General features: G+C 46.3%; 1 protein-coding gene across 1 annotated transcript in view; it reads right to left on the bottom strand.

Moving 5' to 3' along the window:
- Nucleotides 1–12821, bottom strand: part of LOC130531189 (A disintegrin and metalloproteinase with thrombospondin motifs 2-like) — a 77024-nt gene extending 64203 nt beyond the window's left edge. Inside the window, exons 1-2 of the mRNA XM_057043046.1 lie at nucleotides 12553–12821; nucleotides 10791–11200 (exon numbers count right to left, since the gene is read on the bottom strand). Coding sequence (XP_056899026.1) covers nucleotides 10791–11200; nucleotides 12553–12640 — 498 coding nt within the window. The 5' untranslated portion in view covers nucleotides 12641–12821. The remainder of the gene's footprint in view (nucleotides 1–10790; nucleotides 11201–12552) is intronic.
- Nucleotides 12822–21546: the final 8725 nt, after the last annotated feature.

Raw genomic sequence — 21546 nt, 5'->3', positions numbered from 1 at the left:
ATTAGATGTAGAAAGTGTTGTCAGGTTTTTGGTGAGGGGGTGTTTTCTGGGGGACACTTCCTAAAGTTTGACATGTCAACTTGTAGCTGACCTTCAAATCAAGTGTCATTAGATATCTGTGTAAAAAAAAATATATATATATTTAAAAAATACACACACATATATATATATCTCTTCCTTGCCCTCCTGGGCGGTGCCTCCTTCTTTCAGACTCGGGTCCTCTACCAGAGGCCTGGGAGTCTGAGGGTTCTCCGCAGGATCTTAGCTGTTCCTAGGACTGCGCTCTTCTGGACAGAGATCTCTGATGTGGTTCCTGGTATCTGTTGGGGCCATCTACTCAGGTTGGGTGTTACTGCCCCTAGTGTCCCGATCACCACTGGGACCACTGTTGCCTTCATGCCCCACATTCTCTCTATCTCCTCCTTCAGCCCTTCGTACTTCTCCAGCTTCTCGTGTTCTTTCTTTCTGATGTTGTGTAAATCTATCTATATATGGAGAAAGAGGTGACAAGAAAGGAGGCTTATGGATTTACTCTGAGGCTGTGTGAGTGTGTCACACATTTATAAGGGAAGGTTGTACAGTGCCAATTAACACTAACACGTCTATACTGCCTCCCAGTTCTGCTTTAAGATCTCATCAGGCCTGAAAATATCTGATCACTCATCTGTAAATAGGTCCGAATCGCAGTACTATTCAAGCATGAATATACCTGGTCTTTTCCTGCAGGTCTGTCAGTGGGGAACCTCTCCTGTCTGCACATCATTCTCTTCCTGACACTGTAATTCACCCTGCCTGAGCTTGGATTCTATCTAAAGGGGAAATACCAGCCTCTCCAATTGCCCCCTATTACGGCAGCCTGCGGAGCCACATTTTTATTCGATCACATAGTCTGGGAGGAAATCGACCCCCATTTTGCTTATGGTTTGTGCTGCAGGCAAGGGCTTCAACAAATGCTACTTAAGTCAGGAGAGTAAAAATTGTCTTGAGCTCTTTGTGGTGGAGGATTCCTCAGTGTGATCTTTTTTTTCCCACATGCATTTCTGTAAAACACTGAAAAAAGACACTGTAGTTAGTTCACGTGTTAAAAAGGATACAAAGAATCAATTGTTCAGTTGTCGGTGTATTTGTGGTGCGTGCAGTCCGCTGCTGCTCTCTGCCAGCTCCTATTGCCATTATAGATCACAGCACAGGCCCGGCCAGTGGCTGTGTCAAAAAGCCTGCCTTGCTCTCCGCCATATCTCAGAGTTACCTCCCCCTAACCGAATTACCCCTCTCAACCCTCGCCTCGCCCGCCCCCTCCTCTCCGGTAGACACTGAGAAACGAGCTCAGAAACAGCTGCACTCAGAAAAGACAGCGGTGGCAGCATTTCAGGAGACAGAATTGTGGCATGAAGACATGGAAGAAGCTAAAAATCCCCCCCCCAATAAACTGCCAAACTGCTGTTATTAACAATCAGTAGAGGAAGAATAATCATAACAATAATAACACCAATCATCATGTTAATAGAGTTTGTAGGACAGCATTTTTATCATAAACTGTTCCTTTTTACTACTTCTGAATCTGGTTTACCTGTAAAATACCGTGCTGATGTATCTGTGCTTCATCGGATGACAGGCCACCCTGAGCCTGTTTGTTTGGGCACTTTGGACCACGATTTGAAATGTTCTCTGTCTGGATGAAAACGAATATCCATCCAGGTGTGATGCCGATCGTGGTTTCTCTATGTGTGATCTGAGTGTGAGATCGTCACCGTGCAGAGCTGAGAATACAGAGCTGCCAAACTGGGCCCGTCCGCACCTAAAACAGCCCGAGTATGGCAACAACAGCTTGTGTCTCAGCTGGGGTGATGACCTCTGCAGAGGGAGGCAGCGATGCTAAAATGTGAGGGCATGAAGACGGATGTGCAGCAAACATATTAGAATGCCAACGCCACTTCAGGGCGAGCGCTCCTCTCCGCTTCTGCCACGCCATAAACTCACTTAAACCAGCCGAGATCGGGGAACAGAATCCTTCTGTCCTCATCTCTTGTTCACCTTCGTCGGCAGTAATTCTTTGGATTCGCAGCCGGAACTGTCTGGCGCGAGTAGCGAAAGTAGTAAAAAGAGTCGCAGTAACACTACTACGAAGGAAACGGTGTGAGTAATCCAGAATCCCACGAAACATTTGGAGGCAATGACAATTTTAGAGTTGGCTGAGTTCACTCACACTATCAAACACATTTCCGAACCCGAAGATAGAGAAGTGAGACCTCACAGCTGATAAACGGAGGCTAATTTAAAGTAAAATTACGACTTTGGGAATAGAAATGTGACAACCAACAGTAGAACGTCAACACTTCTCAAAGCTGCACAGGCTATAAAGCTAAACTAGGTAGCTTAGCTAACATTGTGAGCTTTTTTTTTACACCCTATTACTTGCAAGAAAATGCAACTTTAGCGAATTATGCACTCAAATATTTGCCATTAACAGGAACGACCTGTGCGTGATCCCATCTGTGATAAAGCTTGGATTGCTTTCTTGTAACGTTAAAATGATGTTTTAAAAAGGGTCATTGGAACTGACCCTAAACTGGGAAATTCCTCATTATCCTCATCATTGAGCATCAGGCAGCAGTGAATGGCTGTGGAAGTGGGCCAACGTGACAACAGAGCACCAACCCAGCGCTCATTCTGCTCTCAAAACGTCTCAGAACATTTGTTTGTTACGCGTTTTGGATGAAGTTGAAACATAACCGTGCAAAAAAGTTGCTGATACATTTTTTTTTTTACTACTGAACAGTGAAGGAGATGAAGACATGCTGTGAAAAGGCGGAGGTGGATGGCAGCTCTGCACTCTCACACGGCAGCGGAAAAGACAGAGAGGAGGGTCCTGTCGCATCACATCAGTCAGCCGTAGTCACTCCCTTCCTGCATCCACACTCATCCCTTTTGGTTCTACCCCTCCATTAGTCTCTCCATTCCCGTGGGCCGCCGCTCCTCGTCCCTCCTCACGTGTTATCGGCCCACCTCAAAGTGAGGACCCGGGCCATGGATCCCATCTTAGATTACAGGAGTGGGTGAAAGTGGAAAGATGACAAAGAGAGAGATGGAAGCTGAGAGACAGAGAGACAGAGAGAGCGGAACATGTCAACCCCCACCCACAGCGTCTGAGTGTCAGAGAAGGGATTAGCTTTGTGTTCCAAGTGATGCTGTCAGTCATTATACAGTAAGAGGAATAGGGTGTGTGTGTGTGTGTGTGTGTGTGTGTGTGTGTGTGTGTGTGAGAATCTTTCGAACATTATTGTGATAATCGTTTGCAAAAAAGTGAGATACCATAGAGACTATAAAGTTTAGGTCTCAACTTGTTTGCTTCTGCTTTATCCCCTATGGGGTCTCGGGGGGGGGGGGGGGGGGGGGGGGAGCACCCCACAGGCAGAAACACTGGAGTTGACCGTCATCGGCTGCAGGGCTCTTCAGTCTATACAGGTTATTGGGGTATTTCAGCTTTATTTAATTAAAAATATAGTATATTCAACTGTCAATAGGACTGAAACATGGTCCCACCTGGCACAGGTCAAAGGTCAAACTGGGTGCTGGAGGTGACACTGCGTTGACCTTTATCTATGTTAAATATCACTGTGTGAGCAATATTTATTGCAAAACCATAAAAAACATAACAAATAAATCATCAGCTTTACTATTTGCTGAAAGTGGCTTCCTCACACAGGTATATATGGACCTTAGAATGTACACACTGATGCTAATGTGCGCTGCTGAAGCACGAGTTCCAGGCTAATGTAGTGATAAATACTGATATTAACCGATATCAAAATGTTACTGTGGACAAAAAAGGCTGATGCAAGCAAGGCTCAGGTTCCTGATTCAGAGGATGCATCCACATCTGTACATTGACTCAAACGATGTTTTAAGGTGGCGGTTTCAAAGTCTCCCTCACATCTTGGCAAACAGATTATATAATTGCCAGGCAGTATCCAGAGCTTTCTTTGTACACGCTGGCAGACGATCAGTCGCAGTGATCAAATGGCTCGGTGTGTTTCTCAGTTTCAGATGCTCCGCTCCAGCCTCCACAGAGTCCGTTATTAGAATACAATAAATTATTATATAAGGTCTTACATATGCTTTCTGCACTCGCACAGACCTCCAAACCTAATAAAAACTGGGATCCTTTGGCTGATTATTTCTCAGTTACAGGATGCGGAGGGTGTGAGTTTGGGTGGTGATGTGTGGTTCTCACCCCTCAGAGGCTGAACAACACAAAGCCATTGTAAACGCCGTGTTGCATTCAGGGACGGGTGACAGGACAGCCGAATAATCAAACCCGAGAGGAACGCATGAGCGACAGAATGATGTGTTTCAGGGTGCGTCTGTATTTCTAAGTGCTTATAAATGCTCTGATGTTTTAAAACAATCTGTATTTTCTGTGTAAGTTAGAATGTGGAGCGTTTATCAGAATAATGGCTTATAAAAAGGCCAATTTAAGACAAACAAGTGGCTTTATAGCTTTTAAAAATAGCTGTTTGTGCACAATTCTTAATTATACGTTTTCAATAATATAGTATACGTGTTGGAGACTGCAGCGCTGATCAATTAATTGCATTGCAAAGGAGAAAAGTGCTGAGAGAAAATAAAGGAGGAATAAGAGCTAAAATTCCATGCTGATGAAAAACACGCCGCCGCATCCTCCCTCCCGGCTGAGCAGGTGGTGACAGTTATGATGCGGCTGTTTTTTTCTGCCTCCTCCTGGTTTGAGCACATTAAGATTCCACCTTCTCCTCCCACCTCTTTGTGTTACAGCCCCCCCCCCCCCCCCCCCCTTCCCCCCACCCCCGCTTCCCCTGCTTCCCCGCTTCGTGCACTTTGTTTTCGGGAATTCTCTGGCAAAGCTCGCGGAACACGGCGCCACTTGTGCGGCTGCTGGTAGGTGAAGCGGCCGCGGGAGACAGGGCCCGGGGTCGACATGACAGGGGCAGACAGGCGGAAGGGGTCGTTAAGTTGCTACATCACAGGCAGGGCGACTCATCATGTTCCGCTGGAGCCTGTTACCTGAGGAACTGCTGATGTAGCCTCCATCGATCAGTCTCCTGCATGTTCCCGAACAACCGCCTGCTCCCGTGATTGACAGGTGCTTGTTGCGAGCTCCTTCATGCACTGTTTGCTGTTGTTTTTTCCCATAATCCCTGCAGAATGCGTTTCTCTTTTATCCATTTTGCTGTGGGGTTATTTTACTCACCTTTCTAAACATGACTTCTGTTCAGGAAAGCTCATCTTTGATTTGAATCCTGTTTCTTTTTTTTCTGTTTGTTTTATGGCACATTTGCTTCAAGTGGAGCTCTAGTTCGGACCCCACCCCTCTGCCCCTCCTCAGCATCAGGAGCTTCACTTACATTGTCAGGTTCTGTATTTTTTCATGGTGAAACAGCCTCCTACAGATGAATATATGATATATTCCACCTAGATGCCCTCAAGAAAATCCAAAATTACCCAAAAGATGCTGGAAAGCCCAAATGTTTTTAATTAGCAAAACACATACAAGAGACAGTAATTGTAAGTGACTTTAGCATTACCTTTGTTTCCACCTCCTTTTGTTCATCACTTCCTCAAGAACACACTTCAATTTCCTCCAAAAGTCACAGTTATCTCTTATCTTCCAGTCTGAGCTTCACTGTGGTTCGTGGTTTGAATCCTGAACCGTGTGACTCCTCTTTTTATAACTGGTTCATCACCGTGATGCAGTACTCTCATGTTTCATGTGCTATAACTTCTGAATGGGATGAAAGAGGCAAAGAGAAGCAACTATCCTGTAAGAATCCAGCGCAGCAGCATATGTGCGGTGGATTGCACCGTTCCAACATCCCAGACTGCTGCACATTATTTTATTATCCAAACGGCCCGCTGTGACATCACAGGGGTGCTTCTGTCTGATCACTGGGGTTCCACCGCTTTATTTTCTCAGAGGAATCCCGTTATTCCAACCACTCGTGCAAACCGCAAGCTCTGAGCGAGCGCTCCATGAATGACAGAGAGGGAGGAAAGCACACGGAGGGGGCTGGTTAAGTGCACTGAGTGAGTGGCAGTAATCACAGCTCTGGTAAAAGCACTCCTCCGTTCACTATAATGTTCATCAAAATGGGCCCCGCTCTCTGTCTGCCTCTCTCCTTCTATTTCTCTCTCTGTCTGATAATAGCTCTAGATTGAGTAATTGTGTGTTAGAGTGGCGCTACACTGCAGGGTGTAACCTGCAATCAGACACCATGAAAACATTCTCTCTCTCTCGCTCTCTCTTGCTCGTTGTCTCCCCATTCATGCCATTTTTCTCTCTTTTTTTTAGAATGAGACTCACAGCCCTCCATCCAGCCGCTCAACCATCACAACTCCAGGCTGTCAGCGCAACCAGTGAGGGCTCGGGTCAATAACGGCTGCGCTCTGCGTCGTAATTGATGTCATCATTTCAATTTGAGCTGATTACATTTGAGAGCTGCTTATCTTGTGACCCGAGGTGGAACAGCACGCTGTAGGGCCCAGAGAGCCGCCACGCTTGGGCGAGCTTAACTGTGGGGTGGGCTGGCTGGCTGGATGGATGGATGGATGAGCTGGCTCAGCCCAGGGCTTCCTGCTCCTCCGCTGGCTCACTAAGTCAGGGGTAATGATTGAGCGTATTCCTGAGGCATGGCTGGGCAAAGTGTCTGCATCGCTGTCGTTGTGATTGGCCTAAATAAACGCTCCACTTTGCGTTTGCGCCCCATAATGTCAGCCTCCGGAAAATCCCAGGGTCACGGCTGCACAAAGTATGACCATCTCTTTGAATATCGCCTGTCTTTAAAAATGTCTATTTCTATTGTTATTTGATACTTTGATTCCAAAATGTCCCTCCAGATCCTCGATAGCTGGATTGATTGCAGATTATTTCTATTAAGCGCGACGTTAATGCGGCGCTAACTGAAAAAGCAGCTGATGAGCGATCCGCGTTGGATTTGTCAGGATGCGACGCGTCTCCTCCACCGGAGGATGAGGTGCCTTCAGAGGGGTGTGTGAAGTCTTGCCTGCTTCTGTTTCTGTGACAGCAGCGCATCTTTCAGCTCAAAAGTGTTCCAGAGCTGAGAGCATCAGACTCAGGGGGGTGGTTACAGCACAGAGGGAGTCAGCTGGTTATCATGTGTGCTGACAGGCCAACAAAACCAGGACTGGATCAGGTTAGTGAAGGTGAAAACTCAACGCTTTGGCATTTCTCCTCGCTGTGATGTTTGGAGTCTTTTCAATAAAAGCACCAAAATAACCCCGCTGCCTCCCAGCCTTCCTGCTGCGCACTAATAACAACCAGCCATATATAAATGCGCCGTATCGGAACACACAAAGGGCAACACCTGTGCCAGATCAGGGCTGAGTGTCAACAAGTGTTGAACAATTAACAGGCGCAGAATAGAGACAAGGCCCGCGTTGGAGGCAGCCTCCCGGATTTAAACTTTCCCTGCACAGGCAGCAGGCGATGCCATTAACCCTCAACACCACTTGTCTGATCAAAACTCGGGAGCAGAACTGCTGCTAAAAACAGACAAAGACTTCTCGCTAAAAGAACACTGTCTCTTGCTGTGTCTGTCTTTCTTTCCTTTTTTTTTTAACCAGAGCTCAGAGTCTGTGGGTGTTGGGGAGCCAAAAGCTGTCTGTCACATTCCTTTTTCTCTCTCTTTCGCTGTCGTTTTCCCGACTTTTTAATGCCATCATTAGGAGAGCTCTCCTGCTTGCTGCTACCGCTGCTGGCCAAGAAATATGAGACGGAGCCAGAGAGAGAGAGAGATAGAGGAAGAGTGAGAGGAGGCATGGAGGTGATGGGTGGAGGCACTGAAAGAAATGTGCGGTGAGGAGATCCTGGGAACTTTGCAGAGCCGCCGTACAGCAGCTACGTTCACACGTCTCAGAGAAGGCAAGCGTGATTGATGTTTATGCACGTGTCGCGTCACGTCATTTCAGGTGTGCGCTCGCCTGAAGTTTAGGTGCAGAGGACTGAGATAACAGATGGCGCTGACAGGCTATTACAGCCTGCCACACATAAAGATCAGTTCTCGGGCCAGGTGGAGCCCGCTGCGTCCACGCATCCACTGGAAACCAAACACCTGTGTGACCTTCTGTTCCCACGGTAACCTCAGGCCACCCTGCCATTTGCCAAATTTATCACATAAACTCGGACGCCTTTGGACATCCGGGCACCTGGAAGACTGGAAGTGCCATAAATTAACTTAACTGTGGAAATTAACCTAATTATAATTACGAGCTGATTAGAATGTGATGGCACATTTTGATTTGCTGTCGAAACATCCCCCTCCTGAAGAAAAAACACTGCCACTTTAAAAAAAACAAGAGTAATCATGACCCTTCCATCTAGACTAAAACTGACCAAAGTCAGTATCTGTGAGCCATGGAGAGCATGTTAACTGGCCATCAAATATATCTGGGTTTTGTTCAAAGAGAGGAGTGACGACTGTCAGCCTTTAGTACGAATAGCAAATTACACTATGGACTATAGAGGTCAGGGGTCAAGGGCAACATTTAAGCTCTCTGAATCAATCTGAATCGACTGATTAAACAACGATCTGATCAAGTGAGCATCAAACCACGTGATGTCAGCAAATACCATTTGACACTTCCATCAGAGGACACGCGTCCCACTTCCTGTCACACAGCCAATCGCTTTATGCCCGACGTCACTGGACACTGAAGTCAGAAATAACACAAACAAAACCTTTTATCTGAGGGGAAAAAGCTCAAAAGACTGATTTACATTTGGAATATGAATACATTTCCATAGAGACAATGAACAGAGCCCACCAGCGAGTCCCTCACGTTCCTACTGTATGTCACGTTGTTGTCACAGTAACAGTGATTTGCCACAGATTAATGAAAATTTGCGACCCTCACAAATCTCTGCATTATCACCTCTGTGTTCTACAGGACACACACACACACACACACACACACACACACACACACACACACACACACACACACACACACACACACAGATTCATAAAACTTGTGTCTTTTTTCTGAATGTCAACAGCAGGAGATGCAAATAGGCCCAAAGTACCGAATCACATATTCTGGATCAGGGTCACCTTGCTGGATCTGAACAGGCAAATACAGACAGAGTAGGAAGAAGTTGAAGCTGGAGGAAGATATAAAGCACTGATCAGCAGGGAAGCGAGATCGTCACAGTTTAGAAAGGAACGGACAGCATTTAAGACATTGTCATATAGTGTTGGTAACAAATGGAATGTAGAACAAGTTCAATCCAAAATAATGCAACCTGGTCCTCATTTTTGTAAGAAAATCCAGAAATGTTTCCGTGATTACATCTGAAAGCCTCAGTGAGATGTAAAGCGCAGATAATAAAAGCATGCATTGCACAACCTACATGCCTTTCGGGGGGAGGGGAGGGGTTCGATGCAGAGCACACAAACACGAAGGTTATGCTACATTTCAGTCAGTTACTCAGCGACGTGTTAACTCTGACCAGCTACATGGGAGCCAAACTTATAAATTGCCGATATATGGCGTGGAATGACAGGCCGGAGCGAGCAGCTGTGAGTGGCTGCTGCTGCTGCTGCTGCTGCTGCTGCTGCTGCTGCTGCCTGGTGTCAGGCTAAGTGGGCATGTCAGGCCTGGGCTGTTCTGGCTGGCTGCCTGGTCTCTCAGCTGCTGCTCCAGTCCCCTGTGTCCTCAAGCCTAAACGCATCCAGTTGCTGCTACTCAGCTCCAGTGGTAGCCTGACGCCACTGATTAATAAACATTTTTCCTAACGAGGGGGGACTCCTCCCCACCCAGATCACCCCCAACTTTATCCCGATTTGAAGTGCTTCCCTCTTCTCTTCCCTGCACCTCGGTCTCCACTTTTCTCCATCCTCCCTCGCTGTCACTTCCTGTGGATAATTTTTCACACCGTCTGGATGCTGCTTGTCTCGCAGCTCTATTAAAAGCACCTACAACACAGGCTCTTTGAAAACCTGATCAGCAACCAAAATACTCTACGGTGGCATTTTTAGTTCGCTAGATGTTAGCATCAGTGCTCTGGCCAGCTTCTGGATTTCATATATCATGAGCTTTACCAACCAGAGGATGTAAATAAACTTGCAATTTTTATTCCGAGACTCGTTCAGAGTTGGCAGCATGATTCCGGTGTCTCTCGTGGTCGTCCTGATGTTACAGCCAGTTCTAAACATCAGGTAAAAGCAACATAAATCAGAAGTCTGACCTCATGACACCCACTGAGCTTCGGGGTCAACCTTAAAGTCTCAAGAGGTCAGACACACACGTGCTTCATTTGCTGATGTTTTCATCTTCACACATGCACCGTTGCCACATTGCAGCACTGCTTAATTATCATTAAATTCACGGACAACAACAGAAAGGTCAGTGAAGGCAACAGCAGTCAGACAGAAAAGTGCCTGCAGGAATTCCAAATCAACCTGTCAGATCTGTGCAACCCGGTCATTTAATCCAGTCAAAACAAGATTACTTTTTCCAGCTACTGCGACCTGTCGGTGGGGTTTTCTCTGACTTTAATCATATTATGGCGGTAAGTGGTAATGGCAACCTGTGGGACACAAAGCTCACACGTGTGTAACACAAAGCTCACAGAGATGGTGAGAGACACCCGCTCATCTTATACATGAAGGAGGTGATTATTGCACGCTGTGATCAGGCTTTCCTCTTAAAATAATCCCAGAATTAAGACAAAAACCTCTGGTGTGAATGGAATTAATACAATAAAAATGGAATGACTTTCTCCGTGCACTTACCAGACCGTCACAGTTGCTGATGGCCACAGTGGCTCCTGGTGTGTCTGTGATGTCGCCGACATACAAGCATTCGTCGTGTAGCGGCTCTGTGTGTCGGGTGCTGTCGCTGTCATCGTGCCACTCCATCTTGGCTCCGGGGGCCACCAGTCTGGTGTTGTGGCGCAGCCGCAGGTGAAATTCCCGGCCAAAGATGGTGACGTTGTAGTAAAGCTTTTCCTGATCGGCCACATGTTCTTCCTTTGGTTCTTCCCACTCATCAGTGCCTATTCCTACATCTCTCCTCCGGCGCCTACGGGGCTGCCCTCCCGCCACACGGCCTGCTGAGACAGCATGTGACAGGAAGCGGCCCTCTGCGTCCACACTGATTGGCCTCACCAGTCCATACTCCCCCAGGACATGCTGCAGGGAGTCTGGGAGAGAGGATAGTTCACAGGGAGGAGCGGATGAGGAGAGGGGACGAGGTGGAATGTTGTACATTTAGTAGAAGTGGGATGGAGATGAGGGAGAGGTCGGAAAGAAGAGGAAGAGCGGGGGGGGGGGGGGAGTGGAGAGAATGGGGAGACAGGGTGGAAAAAACACATGATAGGAGGAAAAATAAGGAATTACAAATATGCCAATCATGCAATGGAATACTTTATCCCATGTTTTCCTTTAGTCTGGGTCGCAAAGATAAAGTAGCTGACGCGCACGCGCACACAGATACACACACGCACGCACGCACACAGACAGCCCCACCCATGAACCCACAGACGACCCTCTCGCTCGCCAGTGCGCGTTTGGAAACGGCAGCCTCAGCAGCGGTGCGCGCTGCGCTGTGCGTCCTTCCACCGTAAACGGGAGAGCCGGGAGAGGATCCAGGTGTTAACTACTGTGACGTGCCTCTTTTCCCCCCCTGCGCGTTCTTGCAACCTTACACTCAGTAATAATGAAGAAAAATCAAAATAACGCCGGGTTTTTCAGCTCAAAGTCATTTCTGGGCAGCGATTTTCGGACAGTAATTTATGGCACCAGCGTTACAATAATCCCCACTGGGTCTTTTCCCCGCACCTGCACTTTGAGTTACAGACACACAGAATTGAAAGAATTGATGCGGTTCTCTTCCTCAGCAGAAACGAGACAGGTGCATCGAGAGCACCTGGAGATGCTCTCTGCGCACACGCACAGACTCTCACAAGAAGCACAAGAGCGCATTATATTACTTGTATTTTTGTTTCTCATCCGTCAAACGCAGTTTATAAAGTTTGCTGACTGGCAGGTACACTGTTTTTATTTTCCCCAGCTTCACGTTGTTGGAGAAATGATTTGATAATAGTTGGATCAATATCCTGACATCCGACTCCAGCCTATACTGTGACCGATCGATAGATACGACAGCGGCCGGAGCAGATAATGTTAAGTCAGGCCTTCTTCCCTACAGAATCCGACAGTAAAGCGGTGCATCTGATGGGCTTTTACACCCCAGATAAGATTACCCCCCCACCCCTCCAGGAGAAAGCGAAAAGCGCCGCTCGCAGCGCTGAGGCAGCACCGGGAGAGATTCCATAACCGGACAAGCAGAAGTTGCAAACGCAACCTGCAGAATGGTTTTAGGGATAAAAAACTACAAAAAGCATGCCTAAAACATTTAAATGCAAGCCGGCGAAACACTGTTTGCCACTGCACAGTGGACCAAAGACTTCCTGACAGCCGCGCACGGTCCGGCTGATGAGCGATAAGCAGACACGTAGAACATAAACACCGGCCACGTTTAAACTGTACCTACCAACGCTACTGGCGATGTAAAGGCCGCTGGTGTGCAGCAGAAAGGCCGATAAAATGATTAGGACAGTAAATCCAGACGGGAGACCCATGGCAGCTCCGAACTGCGCAGGTGAGAGAGTGGGACTCCGGGCTCCAGTGTGGTGAAGTTCCCCGCCTGGCGCGACCAGCCACGCCACGACAGCAACAGCACAGCAGCCCGCAACTAGACTGCCAAGTGCACGGGAAGAGACGGAGCTCTCCTCCCCTCTCTCTCTCCACCTCTCCGCTGAGGTCTCTCTCTCTCTCTCTCTTTCTCGCTCTCCAACTCTTCTCTCTGCGCTCCCCGCACTCTTTCACTGAGTGCTCTGAGAACTCCCAGAACACACACACACACACACACACACACACACACACACACACACACACACACACACACACACACACACACCACACACACACACACACACACACACACACACAGACGATAAGACTGTATTTGACTGACAGGGCCCATAGCATCCACATTAAGTCCTCGGGGCCATTAGAAGTGCGGAGCCAGCAGACACTTTATCACACTGCGTTATTATCTTGGAACTCGTTATTATCTCGTTATTTTCTCGGATCTCGGACTCGTTCAAAACTCTCTTTCAGTTGATCCTCTCTATAAAACCTTCCGTGTGTAAACTTTGGCTGTTGTGTCAAGTGTCCTTGGTTTACTGAGCTGCAGCGCCCCGCGTGGCCGATCATCAGAATACCCCCCCCCCCCCCCCCCCCCCCACACACACACACACACACGCAGAACTGAAGGGTCCAATTTGGCTGTGAAAGAAAAAAAGAGTCCTGCATTGCCCTCATTTTGCACATCATTTAGTCCTTCTGACCTAATACTTGATATTATTAATACTGGTAGGCATCAGAAAACATCTACTAGATGTACTGTAGATAAAAAGATGCGTGATATTTTGCAAAATATCACACCATAAAAACAAAGTTATCATACCTGTAAAGCTAATGCAACCTCATTAAAACATCGGTAAAATTCATCACAGAGTTTTTTTTTATGTGTGACATGGAGCAACAAAAATTGTTTCTGACAACTGAAATGACTAAAAGTAGTAAAGAAGCACAAATGTGTGCGTGTACTTACTTTCTGCTTTCCACTATAGCTGCAGGTTTTTTTTTCAAGTTAAATATAATTCATTTATCCAAAAGACAGCTGCAGTGATGTGTGAAGGAAATATCTTCTATTGCATTATTCTTGTGCATCTTAGTTATGAGTGAAACATATCATGAACATACGCGCTTAAACCTACATCATAGTTAATGTTGAAAGTGATTTGAAAGCTAATTTTATAACTTTAGACAGCCTTTTATTAATGAACTACAGTTGAATTAGTTTTCTTTTTCATTTCTCCTAACACATAAAACCTGTTAAAGCACAACATGATGTACGTTTCTTCGTCTATGTCCTGATTCCTGAAGCAGCAAACTGGCAGAAATCAGGCCAGGCTGAAGGTCATCATCTGGTTTCTCTCAGTTCCTTCAATATTTCAGCCTTTTGTTTAAACCTGTACTGGTTTTGCCTGTAAACAAAGGAAACACTTTGTCATACAAAGACATTTAGACATAAGACTGTTGAATCGACAGTAAAGAATGGGTTAAGTGAGACAAATCACTGAAATACTGCTCAAACTGAGACCCAACCCGTGCTCCGCTCTTTCTACCATCCGTGCACGACTGACGTCTCTGCTCCCTCTGTGGGAGCTGGTCAGACTGTTTCTGGTCCTCATCTCCCTCCCGTATGCTCCTGAGCAAACAAGCAACATGTAATTAGACCAAGTCAGATTGTAAACAGAAACATTTCCTTCTAAATCCCTCAAACATCCTTTATTTTGATAAAGGTCTCTTTATTATTGAACAGTCCAGGGGGACCTGTGGGGGCCTGAACAGAGGGAGCTGGAGGGGGACTATTGAGAGGACGGACAGGCTGAAAAAGAGAGAAAAATGGGAAGGGAGATAAATGGACACAAGTGGACGTATGTGTATGTGTGTGTGTGTATGTTTATCTATCTGTGTTTGTGTCTTTCACCCTGCATCAAGATCACACCTGGGTTAATCTCTCATATAATATGCTTTCTGGGAACACACACATGCATATGTTCACATGCGCGCGCACGCGCACACACAAGCATTAGAAGCCTTTTTGCCTTCAATCTGCATCTTCACTCAGAACACATGAAAATGTCATTGTGCTCCCATGTCTCCACAGAATGACTACAGGTGACATGAAACACACACACACACACACACACACACACGCACACACACACACACACACACACACACACAGACACACTGACATCTTCCTCATTACTGCCCTCATCGCCCTTTCTCCTAATCCCACTTTCTCCGCCACCTCCACTTCCTACATCCTCCCTCATGTGTGCTATGCTGTTGCCATGGAGATACCAAGCCCCACACCTTGAAAAGTGCACTTGGAAGGAGCAGGGGAGTGACAGACAATAATATCCCTCTTTACACACCAAGTCAGTGGGTAATTTTAGCCATACGTATGGCAGGGTTTTTGTGTGCAGACGCCAATCTTTCTGTGTGTGTGTGTGTGTGTGTGTCTGTATGTGTGTCTGTGTGTGTGTGTGTGTATGTGTGTGTGGTGGGTGTTAAGATGTTTACACACGCAAACAGATTGTGATTTGAAAAATACAGCTGTGTGGTCAAACAAGAGAAATCTGATGCGTTTACGCTCTTTTGGCATCTGAGCTGTGCCTGTTGTTAAAAATATAGGTTCTAATAACCAGTTTCTGCACTGACTGAGAGCCAGACAACAGCGTGTTTCAGACGGTTCCTACAGACAACACCGCGTTCAGGATCGCTCCTAGAGAACCGCAGCCTGGTGGAACAACAACAACAACAGCGCTAGAGCAGAAATTAAAACCCACAATTCCCCAGCTGGCAGTAGCAGCGCCATCATGGTTCGGAGGGATGTTGTGAGCAGAATGTGTCTGGAAATCCAAACGCGAGAGCGGTCGGCTCAGATCTGGTCTTTCCTCTGAACTGGTGAAGTTCCTGAGTCCCTGGTTGTGTTTCGTGTGTTACGAGCTGTATAAAGCGTGCATATGCTGCATTGTGTCCTGTCAAGGTCAGGCAGCAGGACACCATGTGTACGCATGCATTAGCATGCCTTATAAGCACCAGGCCAGGTGTAGGCGGAGCCTCTGCGAGACAGACAGACAGACAGACAGACAGACAGACAGACAGACAGACAGACAGACAGACAGACAGACAGACAGACAGACAGACAGACAGACAAAAGAGCCTGCTGAAAGTCAGCTCAAAGTGTGTTTAGAACTGTAAAAACATCATTTTAAGGCTAAATTTTTGTCACTCTCTTGACTCTCTAAATGTTCTAAATGACTCTCTAAATGATTGTTAATATCCTAGTTATTTATCTGTCCATAGCTATAGTGTGTTTTAGATTTATTGGGAAGACAAATAAACAATTAATATTCGAAACAACACCCACCTTGCCGCTTCATCTTCTAACTCCTGAATTTCACAGTAAGATGAACCGGCTGACTCCAGTCGATACTTTCAACTTTTCACTGGGTGAAGGAACACAAGCGAAGCCCACAGAGCTCGACCCTCAGGTCAATACAGCCTTTACGTAATTACTGGCAGAGCTGATTGACCGCCATCCACAGCGGGGCGCTTCAGGTGTGTGTTCTTTAGCCTGCGCATCCCCCACACACACTCGATCTTAGCTATCGACTGTTGATGCACCATATATTATCTAAGCGCTCAGCGGGTGCCCGTGGCCTACTTCTTTTGCCTTTAACTCGTCAGAATGGCCCAAATGTCCTTCCTGAGAAGTGATGACAGCGGATCCAGATCACAGAGGGGGGTCTTGTTTCTGTGATCCCAAACACAACTACGCAGGAAAAACTACATCAGGGGTGTTTTTGCACCGAGTTATAACCGTACGACTGTAACCAGGAACAGGAACAGGTGAAAATTCTAAAGAGGCCTGGGTTCAAAATGGGCCTGGATGACTGAAAGCAGCCTAGCCTGTAATTCCAACAAGGCTTCAGCCCACAGAGAGGCAGCCCTGCCAGCAGAACCAGTTCCTGCTCCGCTCTGGGACCCAATTTAACCCGACCACAGGGAGCTTAAGGTCCTGCTCAGGAATGAGCTTTATCCTTGAACTGTAATTACATGTGAGAAAGAAAGAAAGAAAGAAAGAAAGAAAGAAAGAAGAAAGAAAGAAAGAAAGAAAGAAAGAAAGAAAGAAAGAAAGAAAGAAAGAAGAAAGAAAGAAACAAACAAACAAACAAACAAACAAAGATTCTCATCTATATGTTATCATGTAATGTGAGCTGGTCAGTTGGAGGTGAAGGTGAGGATGGACGGCGCTCCCTCCGACACTCGAACGTCTCACCATCCCTCCTGCCATCATCCTGCCCTCCCAGGATTCACTCCCCCGAGACATGTCAGGGATATCGGCACGTAAATATCCCACTTAAACTTTAGCGTCCCCATGTGCGGCTCTGCTCGGCGTTCCTGAGCTTTTCCTGCTGTGACTTTGTACTCGGGAGGATTAATCGCCATCATTTGTGTCCACATGTGCAGCATGCGCGAACAGATCTGTGCATCCCTGAGTGATGATGGCACGGTACCCTAATGCACGGTTTCTCCTGGAACTGCAGGATCACTGCCACTTTTAGGGGTGTAAACCACAGCTGCAAGAGGAACCCAGAAACTGATCTGCAATCTGTATTCTGGCGGCACCACGTTCTGCAGCCATTTGCATTCTGCTCCTTAATGCCAAACCTAGTTTCAAAACAGTGAAAGGGCTGTGAACGCAGATCAGTGCTCGGCTGCACAGTTTTACTCAAACCCCAAATCTGGCAGCGTTCCATAAATTAATTAAGGAATTTGCAGCTGTATCTGCTCTCTTCCTCTGTCGTTTGTGGCTCCAGTCCAGCTGCTGTTAGCAGGTAATAACACACTTGTGAGTCACGTTTCTGTAACTGGCTCAAAGGGATTTTTCGTCACACTGCTGCTCACAAGGTGGGATAATCCCTCAGAAACATGTCCAGCTTTCAGAAGAATATCAGAGCCACGCTCGGCACGCGTGCTTTCATGCATTCGTGCCGCCCCACAGAGGGTAAACAGCACCGAGGCTCCAGTAAATGGACGGAACCTCGGCTGTGTGGGGCTCTGGCTGGAGGCCGACACTGTGACCTGCATACGATCCAGCTGCAGTGTGACTAGGCAGCACTGGCGCATTAGCATGAAGCAAACTGATTTTCTCTGATGGAAATAGTCTAATAAACACTTGATTAACATACAGGAAGTCAGCCTGTGTTAATCTTATTACTGAGGCCGGAGCGTGAAAACATCACCTATTAAGATGCTGTGGAAAATCCTTGTAATTACAATGTCATGAGCATTGAGCCATTATGACTGCTCTGTCAAACATGCTGAATGTTTGAATATTTATGACTTTTTGCCTTCATTCCTCCTTGTTTTAAAGAATTAGTTCCATATTATAATCCAGCTTTTTAAAATAAATAAATGTCAAACTAGGGCATTGCTGATACTTCTTTTTTTTATAGCTGCAAATATTGCATCTAGAGACATTCTTTTTTTCTGATGATGGGCACAAACCTTAAGAGGGTTTCCAGAAAGCTAATTTTGATACACAACACTGATCTAAAATTGAGATAGCCAGAACAGCTCCAGTGTAGCTTTGCTAGCTGCCACCTAGCACAGTTAGGGCCACCTTAGGGCCTCACAGACATTAATACCCTTGCACGTCAGTGATCCACACTGATGTGGCTGAGCCTTTTAAACCAGTAAAGTATAGTCAAAGTATATAAAGTATATAGGAATTGTCAGTTTCATTAGCATCTCAATCAGAAAAATAAATTAAAAAATGTTGATTCAAAGTATGGACTGCTAACCATTTTTTTAAAACCGTATTTCTATGACAACGCAATCTGAACTTGTTATGGACTGTAAATAAATCCAAGAACAACTGCCAGGGGGCAGAATTACAAGTTTTTGTGTGACAGGGTCCAAACCCGAGTTACACTTCAGCTGTGTGTTGTTCTTTAGCTGCCACGTCAGCAGCTATCAGTCAGTAACGGAGAATAACTGCAGATCTCTGGAAGGTATCAGAGCGCTGATAACTTTCGCCGTGACCAGAGGATGTACTCCATGTGGAATACATCAGCACTGATACTGATCTCTGCAATTATGCTCACATGCGCTCCTTCCACACACGCACATGTGCAGAGGAAACAACAACTGATGTGATTTACTGAGCTCTCGCGCTATTCCAGGCATGCAGCGAAAATGGAGAGCCTGACCAAAAATGCCTTCACACGAGAAGAAAAGAAAGTTCTCCACAACAAAAGGGCAGCAGCAGAGTTTGGGGAAAACAGAAATTAAATTTAAAAAACAGAAACTGTCAACGAGGTTACAGATTTAGGATTATACAACAATACCCCTCCCCTCCCCTCCCCTCCTCTCCTCTCTCTCCTCTCCTCTCCTCTGCTCTCCCTCTCCTCTCCTCTCCTCTCCTCTCCTCTCCTCTCCTCTCCTCTCTCCTCTCCTCTCCTCTCCTCTCCTCTCCTCTCCTCTCTCCTCTCCTCTCCTCTCCCCTCCCCTCATCTCATCTCATCTCATCTCCTCTCCTCTCCTCTCCTCCTCTCCTCTCCTCTCCTCTCCTCTCCTCTCCTCTCCTCTCCTCTCCTCTCCCCTCCCCTCCTCTCCTCTCCTCTCCTCTCCACTCCCCCCCCCCTCTCTCCCGCTCTCTCCAGGTATTACATGCTGACCTCTGACCCCACTGGCCCACTGACTCATTACATCTATGTTGTATGTGCCTGTTGCTCCCCTTCCTGGTCATCCAGCCTTCTCACCCTTTACTCAGCTGTCCGTCATGTGCCCTCCACCCCCCAGCTGGTAACCCAGGTTTATCCTACCTTCCTGTGTAATATCACTTTGGCAGAGACCGAGCCCACATCTGGGTCCTCCTCCTTTCAGCTGCACAACAGGAACACTTTAGACGCGCGTTTCCTCTGTGTGTGTATATTTTATGCATTGCATCTAAACACAATTTAATTTAGTTTAATCTCAGCTTCTCCACTGGGAACGCAACATATAATTAAACTTTATGGAAGTGCCCCGTAGCTGATGCATACAGACAGATTCTCTCTTTCTCTCTCTTACTCAGAGGATGCAGAAGAATATCTGCTGATGTTTAATCAAATGATTACATGTTATGCTTTATAATTAATCTAAAAATACATACTGATGAATCACTAGCGGTCTGTGGAGCTGAAAGTGGGGCATAAACATGCGGATACGTTTACAGTGTATCTTCATATCCCGTGAAAGTGGGCGGATCTCATTGATTTGATTCGGTGCTTCATTACGTCTCCATATGGGCGAACGGCTTGGATGCAATAACGCCGGTTATTTGGAAGATACAGAGAAATTGGTTGAGAGCAGATCTTGTCGGCTGTCGCTGCTGTCTGAGCTGCTGAGCATTTCATGGCTCTTTTATTAGGTTACTGAGGAAATAACATGGTCATCCATCTCGATGGATGGGGATTAGAGGGGCGGATTTTTATTGGAGTTTCCATGGAAAAGGAGTGGTCAGGACAGCAATGTCTTGGTGATGCCGGGCTCGGGGTCTGACAGCAGCGCCTTGGAGACGCAGGGGAGATCAGATGTTATGTAACTGGCGCGCACATGCATGTGGCGCACCACAGGTATCAGAAAACCCCGGAGAGGACTGTGCTGCCATGAATCCATCCTTCACACGCCTATGTTTCCAGAGGCCAGAGGCATTTTCCTGATGCATCTCTTCACCTCCTATGTAGAACAAAGGCCTACTCCTCTGAGACCACCCCCCGACCTAGTTTACCTGATTGATTCCTACCCAGTTGGCCACTTGTATAAGACCAAACAATACTGGAATCAGTGTGTGTGTGTGTGTGGTTGCCACTCATTGATCCGTGGTTTAACTTTTTAGTTTGGAGAAGCTTTTATCGGGGGGGCGGCAGAAAAGGCTGCATGTACCTGCTGCAGGTTTGGAGCTGATCTGCAAACGCACTTGTAGATTCTGTTGTTGTTCTTAGGAGCAGCCCAGTACATTTTTGTCAAATCCAAGATATTTATTGAAAATTATCATATTAATTATTGACATGGATTGAAAAAGACCAATTACACAACAATAGTTGCTGATTAGTAATATATTAGTATTGTAATCAATTATACATTTTTGTTTCTTTTATACGATGATTGAACCACATATTCTGTATCTAAAAATGGGTTTATTCGCAGTGTGAGCAGCCACAGTATACTCACCTACTCTAAATGGGAAGAACGGCGTTTTCAGCTATAATAACAAGTCACACAGCAGTTTCTGTTGGCAGCCTCCAGGCAAGAAATTCAAAATAACCTGGCTTTTAAATTTAAACTCTGTGAATCCAAAACACTTTTGGTGTTGAGGGAAAACTCGTTGACGTGGTTTTGTTTGTTTCTTTCTTTCTTTCTTTAATGAAAAAAGAGAAGGCAACGCACAAAAATACCCACAACCAAAGTTAACATTCCAGCTGTCATTAAAAAATTGCAGTGAATAAAAGTCAATGAAACCATCTGAACATCTGAGTTTCTGCCATTTGTAGCCGTGCGGCTCCTCCTGTACAGCTGCATTTCAGCTGATAGGAAAATAAATCTCTATGTCTGTTTAAAGGTGTGTTTTAAAAAAACTTTAGCAGTGTGGTTGAGATGCACGAATGAAGCTGTTAATTTCTTCTGGTCATCCTCCACCAGTCTTCAGAAGAATTCAGATCTATAACAACAACAACAACAACAACAACAATAATAATAATAATAATATTATTATTATTATTGTTATTCATTTCATTCCGAGCAGCTTCTGTCCAGAAACAGGAAGTCCCGCCCACAAGTTAAACCAGGTACACAG

This window comes from Takifugu flavidus, chromosome 9 (genome assembly GCF_003711565.1).
Source record: "Takifugu flavidus isolate HTHZ2018 chromosome 9, ASM371156v2, whole genome shotgun sequence".
NCBI lineage: Eukaryota > Metazoa > Chordata > Actinopteri > Tetraodontiformes > Tetraodontidae > Takifugu > Takifugu flavidus.
This window is presented reverse-complemented; position numbering and strand designations above follow the sequence as displayed.